Below are 15135 nucleotides of genomic sequence, written 5' to 3'. Positions count from 1 at the left end.
AATCTTTCCTCACTCATTCTCTCCATGTGCCCATACACAGGGGAGAAAGAATACTTCCCACATATTCCCTGCGTGTCGTAGAAGGCAACTAAAAGGGAAGCGAGCGGGGTGCTGGAAATCTTCCCCTCTCATTTTTTTTTTCCCTAAAGGAAGGAACAGAGAAGGGGTCCAGGTGAGGATATTCCCTCAGAGGCCCAGTCCTCTGTTCTTAACGCTACCTCGCTGAGGCGGGCAATGGCAAATAGTATGAAAGAAAGATATATATACATATATATATGTGTGTGTGTGTATAGGTGTTTATGTGTATGTGAATATAAGTGGATAGGCTGTTCTTCGTCTGTTTCCAGGCGCTACCTAACTGATGCAGGAAATGGTGATCAAGTATAACGAATACATATAAATAAACATATATGGGTATGTTTGAAGGAATAATACTTCCAGCAATATAATATGGTTGCGAGGCATGGGCAATTGGATAGGGTTGTAATGAGGAGGGTGGATGTGTTGGAAATGAAATGATTGATGACAATATGTGGTGTGAGGTGGTTTGATGGGGTAAGTAATGTAAGAGTAAGAGAGATGTGTGGCAATAGAAAGATAGAGGTTGAGAGAGCAGAACAGGGTGTGTTGAAATGGTTTGGACATATGGAGAGAATGAGTGAAGAAAGGTTGACAAAAAGGAGGTGGAGGGAACAAGGGGAAGCAGGAGACCACACTGAAGGTGGAAGGATGGAGTGAAAAAGACTTTAAATGATCAGGGCCTGAACATATGAGGGGATGAGAGGTGTGTAAGGAAGAGTGAATTGGAACGATTTGGTATACCAGGGTTGATGTACTGTCAATGAACTGAACCAGGGGATGTGTAACATGGTTTAGGTATATTACACATGATAGCAAGAGACTGAGTGTGAATGAATGTGGCCATTTTTGTCCGTTTTCCTGGCGCTATCATGCTGAAGCAGGGAGTAGCAATGCTGTTTCCTGTGGGGCACGGTGGCAGCAGGAATGGATGAAGGCAAGCAAGTATGAATATGTACAAGTGTATGTATATATGTATATGTGGATATGTTGATATGTATATGTACGTGTATGGGCGTTTATGTATATATATGGATGGGCCATTCTTGATCTGTTTCCTGGTGCTACCTTGCTGACATGGGAAACAGTGATCAAGTATAATAATAATAATGATAACAACAACAACAATAATAATAATAATAATAATAATAATAATAATAATAATAATAATAATAATTATTATTATTATTATCATTATCATTATTATACTGAGTCGCTGTCTCCTGCATTAGTGAGGTTGCGCAAGGTAACAGACGAAAGAATGGCCCAACCTACCCACATAAACATGTATATACTTAAACAGACATACACATATAAACACACATACATATCCATACTTGCTGCCTTCATCCATTCCCGTTGCCACCCCGCCACATACGAAGTGACACCCACCTCCCCCACAAAAGTGTGCGAGGTAGCGCTAGAAAAAGACAACAAAGCCCACATTCGTTCACACTCAGTCTCTAGCTGTCAAGTGTAATGCACCAAAAACACAGCTCCCTTTCCACATCCAGGCCCCACAAAACTTTCCATGGTTTACTCCAGACACTTCACATGCCCTGGTTTAATCCACTGACAGCACGTTGACCCAGTATACCACATCGTTCCAATTCACTCTATCCCTTTCACACCTTTCACCCTCCTGTATGTTCAGGCCCCAATTGCTCAAAATCTTTTTCACTCCATCATTCCACCTCCAATTTGGTCTCCCACTTCTCATTCCCTCCACCTCTGATACATGTATCCTCTTTGTCAATTTTTCCTCACTCATTCTTTCCATGTGGCCAAACCGTTTCAATACACCCTCTTCTGCTCTCTCACCACACTCTTTTTATTACCACACGTCTTTCTTACCCTTTCATTACTTACTCGATCAAACCACCTCACACCACATATTGTCCTCAAACATTTCATTTCCAACACATCCACAACAGACTGCATACTTGCCCCTCTCTCCAAAACTCTTGCATTCAACTCCCTAACAACCCCATCCATAAACAAATTAAACAGCCACGGAGACATCACGCACCCCTGCCGCAAACCAACATTCACTGGGAACCTATCACTTTCCTCTCTTCCTACTCGTACACATACCTTACACCCTTGATAAAAACTTTTTATGCTTCTAGCAACTTATATATATTTTTTTTTTTTTTTTTTTTTTTATACTTTGTCGCTGTCTCCCGCGTTTGCGAGGTAGCGCAAGGAAACAGACGAAAGAAATGGCCCAACCCCCCCCATACACATGTAGATACATAAATGCCCACATATACATACATACCTATACATTTCAATGTATACATACACAGACAGATACATATATACATATGTACACATTTCTCCTGTTATGTCTATTGTCCCAGAAAGCACAAGGCATTCGTGCATGCCCCCTTAACTACCTCCGTATCAGAATGAAGCCTTGAAATTATGGCAGAAATTCTCAATATAAAGGTCTTCATTTGTGGACGTTAATCATATGGCGAAGATGCAATAACAACTGTTACAACTGGTGTCCACGCTTCTATTACAGTGCATGCATCATAGTGATATGCATTCCAAACAGCAGCGATCAGCAGACATCATGACCAATACTGCAATTAATGATAATGATGAAATATCAAAAAAGAAAAAAAAAAAAAAAACCATTTAATACATAATAATGTTAAGAAAATCAATCATAAAATCATGATCTTACAGTTTACCTTCATTATGAACCTTTCTACTTGTCTCAAGACTGTGGTAAATGTTGAAAATTGTCAGCTCAGGAATTAAATAAGTCCATGCCCTACAACTCTCTTGAATGTAAATTTTTGTTTCTTTTGTGTCACTTTAGTATAACCCAGTATCAAAAAAATTCATATGAATATCTGATGAAAAATTGTATTGCACATTTATGGTTTGGTAAACTAAATGATTCTAGCTCAACAAATATATCATATTTAATTTCTGTGTTGCCTTCTTGAGGGTAAACTACATAACTCTTCGTGTACACCTCTTTATGCAGAGAAAATTAACAAATATTGGTTTGGATTTTGAGACATAAACATTTATGCTATAAGTACTTAATCAGTCTTAAAGAACTCTTGGTTTATAAAAATACGAGAGAAAATCTAACAACCTTGCACATACAGAAATCCTTACACTGCCTTCCTAAAAGCATGTGAATCCTGAAAACTCATGCAAAATCTGATACATTAATAATGATTCACTTACCTATTATCAACTAATGCTGCTGCTTCACTGCTACCTCACAGATTATAATATACCGGAGAATTAAGGTGGAGGTGGTTAACATTCTTAACTACCTCACCTTTCCAGCAAAAGATTTATAATCATGTCATATTTATTACTGCTTTCATGTATCAGAAAAAAATAAGTTGGTAGGACAAATTTAATGAATCTCCTGAAATGACTAACCTCCAACAGTAGCTTGGAGATCCATATAATAAATAGAACGTTTCCTCCAGTTTTAACACTGATATAAATCATTTTCTATGTCTGCAGATAGGAACATGAGTAAATACTATTTCAGTTCATGAAGAAATGGACATGTACAACAAATAAATAAAAAATAAGTATTTGCAACCAGTTACAAGTGTAAATCATCTATCCACAGGAAGATGATGTATAAATGAATTTGGTCCTTTTCCAGAAAAGCAATGGTCATGTGATACTTGTAACACATATCATAATCGCGTGACAAGCTCACTCACGTAAACCAAATCAATGAAAAGTAGGTAAAAAGTTCCTGTAGTCTATAGCATGTTCGAGATGTACCAAATGGCCAGGTGTCTCTCTGAATAAAAGACCTATAAGGAAAAACTATAAAATATATGCAAAGAGTCTGGAAGCATATGAGTTCAGCTCCAACAGCTTTTATGCAATATGACGGGAGAAGGTGTATGACGATGATGATCATGAAAATTTGTGACATTATCAAGAAAATGGAAACCTTAGTTAAATTAAGAGCCATGTATCCTGACACATGAAAAACAATAATGGGACAAACAACTGGACATATCATCAAACATTAGTTTTCTAATCTTTACAACATAACCTCTTTTGCTAATCAGTATATAAAATATCATGTTCAAACAGCTGTCATAAAAATATCAATATAAGTGATATTTTGAAGTGCATAACTATAACAAAATGAAAAAATGCTGGAAGAAACACAAATCTCAGAGTATAATACTGCATTAATTAAATATATTTTGCTTAGATATGTGCTTTTTTTTTTCAAAGAGTTTGTAGATGAGCATAAACTGCTGGGAATTAAGCTTAGTAAAGAGAGCAGGGTGAAAGCTAACAGTAAAGTCATGCAGCGGAGAAAACTTCAGGCTGCAATGAAAACTCTGATAAATGAAAAAATTTAGTGTACAGTAAGCAAAAAAGGTGGGATTATGGGAGTATTTTCTTCAAATGCTGATGTAAGAATGTAAAACCAAAGTGTTTGTAGGATAGGACAGGTAAAAAGAAAAATTAATAGAAATGGATAATTTGCATAGCATTATTGGAAAAAGACGAACTGACAAAATGAAGCCTTAAAAAGTTGTATGACGTGAAGATATCACTAGACAGGAATATGGATGAAAGTCTTTAAGGCCTGTACAGTCATGCAGAGCATATGGCAAAGGACTGGTTGACCAAGAAGATATATTATAGTACAGTACAATATCATGGATGATATGAACAGATACACTGAGACCTACTCACCTCTTCTCTTCCACTTGCACACATACCTTGCTCTCTTGATAAAAACTCCACAAAACTTCTATTAGCTTTCTTCCTTAACCATTTATACATAACATCTTCCACAAAGTAATTCTATCAACCCTATCACACACTTCCTCCAGTTGAATAAATGCCACATACAAGTCCTTGTTTCTCTTAATCTAACACATACTCTTCAAAGCAAGCATATGGTCCATACATCCTCTACTATTCCAGAGGCCCCACCATTCCTCCCGTGTTCTGCTTTGTGCATGCCATCATCCTTTGAATCAAAATCCTCCCATGCAACTTAACAGGTACACTCCCCAAATGCATAACTATCATCTGAACATTCACTTAATCCCCCTAGCTGGTATCCAATGGCACTACATAGATATTCTGATAATCCTCTGGCACCTCATCATAGTTCCATCCAACTTGCCATACTTTATTTTGGGCAAGGCTTTCACAACCTTTTCTCTTTTCAACAAATATTATGCTATTGACTCACTTTGCATAAATCCCTGACCCTAACAAACCATATCTGTAACCATTTCATTTAAGACTTTCTAGTCTCAAACAATACTGACTCCTTCCCTATTAACACTTCCTAATCTGCTCCTTTCACTGACGCTCCCATCTGTTCTCTACTCTCCTCACACTGTTAACACCCTTTCAAAAAAATATCATCCTCTAAGTTTGCCAATATGATTTCATCCCAATTTTCATCTGCCTTTTTTTCAGTCCTTGCACCTTCTTCTTAGTTCCTGCTATTTTCTATTGTACGTTTCCCACTCATGAACATTCCTTTTCTGCTGGTAATGCCCAATCAACTCTCACTCTTCTCTTTCACTTACAACCTTACCTCTTCCCACCACTCACTATCATTTCTCACCTTCCCATATCCCACATAATTCTCTTATACATGTAAGCCCTGCTTCCTTTAATACTTCCCAAACCTTACCCACTCCCTAGTATCATGCTCTCTCACCTGTTACCATTAACACCAATCACTCTTGGTTTCTTCTCACACAAGCCTCTTTCTCCAAGATAACTCACATTCACCACCCTCTTCTCACCCATATCATTTCATCTTTACCTTAACCTTCTACATCTTTACCTAAACCCTCTACAAACATTCACCCTTGCCTCTACCAATAAGCTGCTCCCTCAAGACAATTACATCCAAAAGTCTTTTATCTTGAACCTATTCATTTCATTTACCCCAAAACCTCTAAGAAAGTGTCTTGATGTTGCTCAGGATATCTTTCTAGATGCTCCTGCAGCCTAAGGCTGCACTACTAGCAGGAAAATGTGGACTCTTTTGGAGTGAGACATTTTTTGATAAGGCCATGCCAAAGATGACCCTTCACTCATGGTGTAACCTCAAGCAAGTGGAGTTGTTTTACCTGTCTCTTTAGAAAGCCAATCAATTAATACATAATCCAAAATTTTCTGCATACCATCTACCCCCTTTCACTGACATAGAATTTTCTGTATACAATCTACCACCCTTTCACTGACAAAGAATTATGTCCCTCTTTTTAAACTGGGTATTCCCAATCAACAATCCTTTTCAGTACAAAAACTTCACAAGGTGTTCACCATTTCCATTCACATTAGAAACTCCTTGCCCCCTGATAATACCATAAATCACCACATGACCCACTTATGCACTCTCTCTCATGTGTAATGCACCAAAACCAATGCCCCCCATTTGGTTTTCATATGTCTATATCCCACGTATTCCCTGCATGTCATAGGAGGCGACTAAAAGGGGAGGGAGCGGGGAGCTGCAAATCCTCCCCTCTCGTTTTTAATTTTCCAAAAGAAGGAACAGAAAAGGGGGCCACGTGAGGATATTCCCTCAAAGGCTCAGTCCTCTGTTCTTAACGCTACCTCCCTAATGCAGGAAATGGCGAATAGTATGGAAAAAATATTTTTTTTTTTTTTTTTTTTATACTTTGTCGCTGTCTCCCGCGTTTGCGAGGTAGCGCAAGGAAACAGACGAAAGAAATGGCCCAACCCCCCCCATACACATGTATATACATACGTCTACACACGCAAATATACATACCTACACAGCTTTCCATGGTTTACCCCAGACGCTTCACATGCCTTGATTCAATCCACTGACAGCACATCAACCCCAGTATACCACATCGACCCAATTCACTCTATTCCTTGCCCTCCTTTCACCCTCCTGCATGTTCAGGCCCCGATCACACAAAATCTTTTTCACTCCATCTTTCCACCTCCAATTTGGTCTCCCTCTTCTCCTCGTTCCCTCCACCTCCGACACATATATCCTCTTGGTCAATCTTTCCTCACTCATTCTCTCCATGTGCCCAAACCACTTCAAAACACCCTCTTCTGCTCTCTCAACCACGCTCTTTTTATTTCCACACATCTCTCTTACCCTTATGTTACTCACTCGATCAAACCACCTCACACCACACATTGTCCTCAAACATCTCATTTCCAGCACATCCATCCTCCTGCGCACAACTCTATCCATAGCCCACGCCTCGCAACCATACAACATTGTTGAAACCACTATTCCTTCAAACATACCCATTTTTGCTTTCCGAGATAATGTTCTCGACTTCCACACATTCTTCAAGGCTCCCAGGATTTTCGCCCCCCTCCCCCACCCTATGATTCACTTCCGCTTCCATGGTTCCATCCGCTGCCAGATCCACTCCCAGATATCTAAAACACTTTACTTCCTCCAGTTTTGCTCCATTCAAACTTACCTCCCAATTGACTTGACCCTCAACCCTACTGTACCTAATTACCTTGCTCTTATTCACATTTACTCTTAACTTTCTTCTTTCACACACTTTACCAAACTCAGTCACCAGCTTCTGCAGTTTCTCACATGAATCAGCCACCAGCGCTGTATCATCAGCGAACAACAACTGACTCACTTCCCAAGCTCTCTCATCCCCAACAGACTTCATACTTGCCCCTCTTTCCAAAACTCTTGCATTCACCTCCCTAACAACCCCATCCATAAACAAATTAAACAACCATGGAGACATCACACACCCCTGCCGCAAACCTACATTCACTGAGAACCAATCACTTTCCTCTTTTCCTACATGTACACATGCCTTACATCCTCGATAAAAACTTTTCACTGCTTCTAACAACTTGCCTCCCACACCATATATTCTTAATACCTTCCACAGAGCATCTCTATCAACTCTATCATATGCCTTCTCCAGATCCATAATTGCTACATACAAATCCATTTGCTTTTCTAAGTATTTCTCACATACATTCTTCAAAGCAAACACCTGATCCACACATCCTCTACCACTTCTGAAACCACACTGCTCTTCCCCAATCTGATGCTCTGTACATGCCTTCACCCTCTCAATCAATACCCTCCCATATAATTTACCAGGAATACTCAACAAACTTATACCTCTGTAATTTGAGCACTCACTCTTATCCCCTTTGCCTTTGTACAATGGCACTATGCATGCATTCCGCCAATCCCCAGGCACCTCACCATGAGTCATACATACATTAAATAACCTTACCAACCAGTCAATAATACAGTCACCCCCTTTTTTAATAAATTCCACTGCAATACCATCCAAACCTGCTGCCTTGCTGGCTTTCATCTTCTGCAAAGCTTTTACTACCTCTTCTCTGTTTACCAAATCATTTTCCCTAACCCTCTCACTTTGCACACCACCTCGACCAAAACACCCTATATCTGCCACTCTATCATCAAACACATTCAACAAACCTTCAAAATACTCACTCCATCTCCTTCTCACACCACCACTACTTGTTATCACCTCCCCATTTGTGCCCTTCACTGAAGTTCCCATTTGCTCCCCTGTCTTATCCACTTTCTTTATATATATATATATATATATATATATATTATCCCTGGGGATAGGGGAGAAAGAATACTTCCCACGTATTCCCTGCGTGTCGTAGAAGGCGACTAAAAGGGAAGGGAGCGGGGGACTGGAAATCCTCCCCTCTCAATTTTTTTTTCTTTTTTATTTTCCAAAAGAAGGAACAGAGAAAGGGGCCTGGTGAGGATATTCCCTAAAAGGCCCAGTCCTCTGTTCTTAACGCTACCTCGCCAATGCGGGAAATGGCGAATAGTATGAAAAGATATATATATATATATATTTTTTTTTTTTTATACTTTGTCGCTGTCTCCCGCGTTTGCGAGGTAGCGCAAGGAAACAGACGAAAGAAATGGCCCAACTCCCCCCATACACATGTATATACATACGTCCACACACGCAAATATACATACCTACACAGCTTTCCATGGTTTACCCCAGACGCTTCACATGCCTTGATTCAATCCACTGACAGCACGTCAACCCCGGTATACCACATCGCTCCAATTCACTCTATTCCTTGCCCTTCTTTCACCCTCCTGCATGTTCAGGCCCCGATCACACAAAATCTTTTTCACTCCATCTTTCCACCTCCAATTTGGTCTCCCTCTTCTCCTCGTTCCCTCCACCACCGACACATATATCCTCTTGGTCAATCTTTCCTCACTCATTCTCTCCATGTGCCCAAACCACTTCAAAACACCCTCTTCTGCTCTCTCAACCACGCTCTTTTTATTTCCACACATCTCTCTTACTCTTACGTTACTCACTCGATCAAACCACCTCACACCATATATATATATATATATATATATATATATATATATATATATATATATATATATATATATATATATATAATATATATATATATACACACATACAGATATACATATACATATGCACACATACTTGCAAAAACTTGATATCAGATAAAGAGCATCATGGACCAATGGGTAAATTGTTTTAGTATTTTCACTGTAGTTGCCTTAAATCTAACAGCTGCCATGTTCAAGAGCCACAAAATATATTACTGTATATTTTGTCAAGTTAATGCTGCAAACTTGTGAAAAAATTTTAATTTCTGAAGTGATGAGGAGCTAATTATAATTCAAATTCATTCATACTTACTCTGATAAACACCAACATACTTGCACACGCAATATAAGTTATACAGTATATTGGGGAATGAGGGTCATACAAACAAATTTGGTATGTGTGTAGGCTCTCGTCAAATTAAAATATACATGTATCCCTATAGACTGCACTCAATTACTTATTACAAATCTTTTCATTTTTTCTTATACTATACCACACATTTCCCTTTTCTTGATATAATCATACAGTGCAACTATATTGAAACCTGTAAAAACAATTCATGTCTGAGCACCATTCCTCTGAATGCTACATGAATCTTGAGTCCAGTTTTTGTATAGCAAAGTATATTCTAACCACCTTGAGGGAGTTCCAGTTGGAACAGGGGTCAGAGATATAGATAGATAGGTACATAGAAGTACATTCTAACCAACTTTACCCAAAGAAAGATAAAGTTTAGTATACAGAGCTTTTCATTTTCAAAACAGCTACACTTCGTTTGTGATGTATCACTGATGATAGCTAACTGTTACCTAAAAATAGATATACATATATATATATAAAAAAAACATACTGAACACACTTTCACAGGATCAAAAGTTCTCAAACAACGACAGGAGTATCTATGCTATAGGACAGAGGTTCCAACTGCTGAGTTCTGATATGGCTTGCGTGCATATTTCCTTGTGATTCTATACAAGTTTTGTACTTATCATACTTCTTGGTCTATAATTCACATTCCTAACAAGAGAAAAAAATCACTATATCTAAAATAAAAATATATATATATGAACATGTATTATAAAAAGTGGGTCTTCAATGTCCAGATAACATTCATCATGTTTTCACAACTGTCCATTCACTCATGGTTTATAAATTTGGTATAGCACTGGTATTGTACTTGTGGCACACTTGGCATCATATTATGTCTCCTAGCAAAATGTGTACGAGCTTGACCTTATATTTGCATCTTTGACTATAACAGTGTATGCATAGTACATCCTGTGAGCAGGCACTTCACACGAGTTCTGTATCAGTCTCCGTTGTTCCCGAGTCCCAGTTAGAAAACAGTAGTGCAGTCTTCAGTGTGCCTGAGAAGAGAGCAAAAAAATGAACAAATGTAGCACCACAAGCCCACCATCAGAGACAGTAGAAAGGCTAGATGCCAGTTCCTCCATGTGTGGGAATAACAAGGTTCTATCTATGAAATAAAATCATGGGAAGTTACGAGGGATACTGATACTCTTCATAACTTCAAGTGTCAGTTCCCATAATAACATTTTCAAGCAAGGATGCATAATCATTAGCCACCCATGATGCAAAGATTCCATCATACATGTTTGAGGGGGCGTCTCCGGGGAGTGGGAGTGGCCATGGGCTGAGCAAAGCCTCCAGTGGGAGGTGTTCCAGAGAAAGGCAAATCCTGAAAGAGAAGAGAAGCAATGTTAGTACATGCAAGCAAGCAGCAGAGTATTAGCAACAGTGGTGCAAGGCAACTAGCGTTATCATATGCTTTATGAAGAAACATTTAAGTCACAAAGGTCAAGAATCCAAGCTGTGGAGTTGTGAGTTATCTGAGAAGAGCACATGGTATGACTTGATGGAATAAAAAAGTAATGAGAGGCTGTGAGAGAGATATGGTAGGGCAGGAAATGCAAAGGAAAAGAACTGTAATAAAGCAGAGGGGATAAAACATAATACTTTGAGGTGGTTTGGGCAAATGGGAGGAATAAAAGATGGAGAGTTTATTTACAAGGAGAGTGTATGATAGTATAATTAAAGGGGTTGGTATGAGAGCAAGACTACCTAGGACATGGGGAAATAGAGTGGAAAAGTACTGGGGGACAGAAATGGGGTAAGAATGCATTGAATTATGTATGGGTGGGAGGCATGTAAGAAAAGGGATAAGTGGAGACTATTTTGCTGAGGCTGTCTCTATGATGGGGTTCTGGTAGGGAACACCAGCAGATATATATAAAGAAAAATTATTTAAAACAATGGAAAAAATTAATTACATCAGAATCTAGATTAATGGTAAGTTCATGGATAAAAGTTGAAGAAAAAACAATATGGAAGAAATGAGATTTACTCCACCCATGTGTTAGTGTTAGTTGATCATTCAAAAATGACAGGTAGCTGGTGGAATTCAAGTCTGTCTATTTGATGCAGAAAATAATTTGGTTTCGGTGCATTACACATTACTGCAAGAGAATGAATGTGAATGAATGTGGCCCTTTTTCTCTATTTTTCTGGCACCACCTTGCTGAAGCAAGGGAGAGCAATGCTGTTTCCTGTAGGAAAGGGTGGTCGTGAATGGATGAAGGCAGGCAAGTATGAACATGTACATGTGAATATATATATATATATATATGTCTGTGTATGTGTATCTATGTATATATGTTGATATGTATATGTATTCCTATGAGTCCACGGGGAAAATGAAACACGAAAAGTTCCCAAGTGCACTTTCGTGTAATAATCACATCATCAGGGGAGACAAAAGAGAGAAATATAACAGTCAGTTGATAAACATTGAAGAGACGAAGCTAGTGACTGAGTTTGGTAAAGTGTGTGAAAGAAGAAAGTTAAGAGTAAATGTGCATAAGAGCAAGGTTATTAGGTACAGTAGGGTTGAGGGTCAATTCAATTGGGAGGTGAGTTTGAATGGAGAAAAACTGGAGGAAGTGAAGTGTTTTAGATATCTGGGAGTGGATCTGGCAGCGGATGGAACCATGGAAGCGGAAGTGGATCATAGGGTGGGGGAGGGGGCGAAAATTCTGGGAGCCTTGAAGAATGTGTGGAAGTCGAGAACATTATCTCGGAAAGCAAAAATGGGTATGTTTGAAGGAATAGTGGTTCTAACAATGTTGTATGGTTGCGAGGTGTGGACTATGGATAGAGTTGTGCGCAGGAGGATGGATGTGCTGGAAATGAGATGTTTGAGGACAATGTGTGGTGTGAGGTGGTTTGATCGAGTAAGTAACGTAAGGGTAAGAGAGATGTGTGGAAATAAAAAGAGCGTGGTTGAGAGAGCAGAAGAGGGTGTTTTGAAATGGTTTGGTCACATGGAGAGAATGAGTGAGGAAAGATTGACCAAGAGGATATATGTGTCGGAGGTGGAGGGAACGAGGAGAAGAGGGAGACCAAATTGGAGGTGGAAAGATGGAGTGAAAAAGATTTTGTGTGATCGGGGCCTGAACATGCAGGAGGGTGAAAAGAGGGCAAAGAATAGAGTGAATTGGAGCGATGTGGTATACCGGGGTTGACGTGCTGTCAGTGGATTGAATCAAGGCATGTGTATGGAGGAGGGTTGGGCCATTTCTTTCGTCTGTTTCCTTGCGCTACCTCGCAAACGCGGGAGACAGCGACAACCCACCCCCATACACATGTATATACATACGTTCTCACACGCAAATATACATACCTACACAGCTTTCCATGGTTTACCCCAGACGCTTCACATGCCCTGATTCAATCCACTGACAGCACATCAACCCCGGTATACCACATCGCTCCAATTCACTCTATTCCTTGCCCTCCTTTCACCCTCCTGCATGTTCAGGCCCCGATCACACAAAATCTTTTTCACTCCATCTTTCCACCTCCAATTTGGTCTCCCTCTTCTCCTCGTTCCTTCCACCTCCAACACATATATCCTCTTGGTCAATCTTTCCTCACTCATTCTCTCCATGTGCCCAAACCATTTCAAAACACCCTCTTCTGCTCTCTCAACCACGCTCTTTTTATTTCCACACATCTCTCTTACCCTTACGTTACTTACTCGATCAAACCACCTCACACCACACATTGTCCTCAAACATCTCATTTCCAGCACATCCATCCTCCTGCGCACAACTCTATCCATAGCCCACGCCTCGCAACCATACAACATTGTTGGAACCACTATTCCTTCAAACATACCCATTTTTGCTTTCCGAGATAATGTTCTCGACTTCCACACATTCTTCAAGGCTCCCAGAATTTTCGCCCCCTCCCCCACCCTATGATCCACTTCCGCTTCCATGGTTCCATCCGCTGCCAGATCCACTCCCAGATATCTAAAACACTTCACTTCCTCCAGTTTTTCTCCATTCAAACTCACCTCCCAATTGACTTGACCCTCAACCCTACTGTACCTAATAACCTTGCTCTTATTCACATTTACTCTTAACTTTCTTCTTTCACACACTTTACCAAACTCAGTCACCAGCTTCTGCAGTTTCTCACATGAATCAGCCACCAGCGCTGTATCATCAGCGAACAACAACTGACTCACTTCCCAAGCTCTCTCATCCCCAACAGACTTCATACTTGCCCCTCTTTCCAAAACTCTTGCATTCACCTCCCTAACAACCCCATCCATAAACAAATTAAACAACTATGGAGACATCACACACCCCTGCCGCATACCTACATTCACTGAGAACCAATCACTTTCCTCTCTTCCTACACGTACACATGCCTTACATCCTCGATAAAAACTTTTTACTGCTTCTAATAACTTGCCTCCCACACCATATATGTTTCTAAAATGGGAAACAGAAGAGTAATATATACATATATATATATGTATATGAGTGGACGGGCCATTCTTCGTCTGTTTCCAGGCACCACCTTGCTGATGCGGGAAACAGCAATCAAGTATAAGAATATATAAATAAACAATAATAAAGTCCCAGTAGTACATGGAGAAAAGAATTCTGCTGGGGTTCACAGATCCAGTTTTTAGTGAATAATATCATCACTTAACATTACTTAATAGTGCTTGTTTGCTCTTAACGTTATCATGCTAAATTAATGGGAAAAAATTTGTATGCATCTTTTAACACTTAGTATGCACTAAGTGGGGGATGAGAGGTCCTGGGAAGTGAGCTGTTGCTTGCTAATGATACAGAAGTGGTGGCAGATCTGAGTGAGAAACTGTGAATTAAAGCAAAGATATTGGGTTCAGCAGGGGTGAGCGATAGGCTAGTTGGAATGTGAGTTTGAATGGAAAAAATTGGAAGAGATGAAGTGCTTTAGATATCTGGGTATGGATATGTCAACAAATGGAACCATGGAAGCGAAAATGAGTCATAGGGAGGGGGACATGGTGAAGATTCTGTGAGCACTAACGAATGTGTGGAAAGAGGGAACGTTATCTGGGAAGGCAAAAATGGGTATGTTTGAAGGAATAGTGTCCCAGCAATACTATATGGATGCCAGGCATGGGAAGGAAGGTGGATGTGCTGGAAATGAAATGTTTTGATTGAGTAAGTAATGAAAAAGTAAGACAAATGTATGGTAATAAAAAGAGTGGTTGAGAAAGCAGAAGAGGGTGTGCTGAAATGGTCTGAACATACAAAGATAATGAATGAGGAAAGGTTGACAA

The 15135-nt window shown here is 39.7% G+C and overlaps 1 protein-coding gene across 1 annotated transcript in view; it reads right to left on the bottom strand.

The window, feature by feature from the left end:
• Positions 1-8941: 8941 nt before the first annotated feature.
• LOC139752259 (protein ECT2-like) overlaps positions 8942-15135 on the bottom strand; it is a 73603-nt gene continuing 67409 nt past the window's right edge. The window contains exons 20-21 of the mRNA XM_071668291.1: positions 11101-11187; positions 8942-10855 (exon numbers count right to left, since the gene is read on the bottom strand). Coding sequence (XP_071524392.1) covers positions 10847-10855; positions 11101-11187 — 96 coding nt within the window. The 3' untranslated portion in view covers positions 8942-10846. The remainder of the gene's footprint in view (positions 10856-11100; positions 11188-15135) is intronic.

This window comes from Panulirus ornatus, chromosome 12 (assembly GCF_036320965.1).
Source record: "Panulirus ornatus isolate Po-2019 chromosome 12, ASM3632096v1, whole genome shotgun sequence".
In the NCBI taxonomy this organism is placed as follows: Eukaryota; Metazoa; Arthropoda; class Malacostraca; order Decapoda; family Palinuridae; genus Panulirus; species Panulirus ornatus.
The sequence above is the reverse complement of the archived record's forward strand: the minus strand, read 5'-3'. Positions and strand labels throughout refer to the sequence as shown.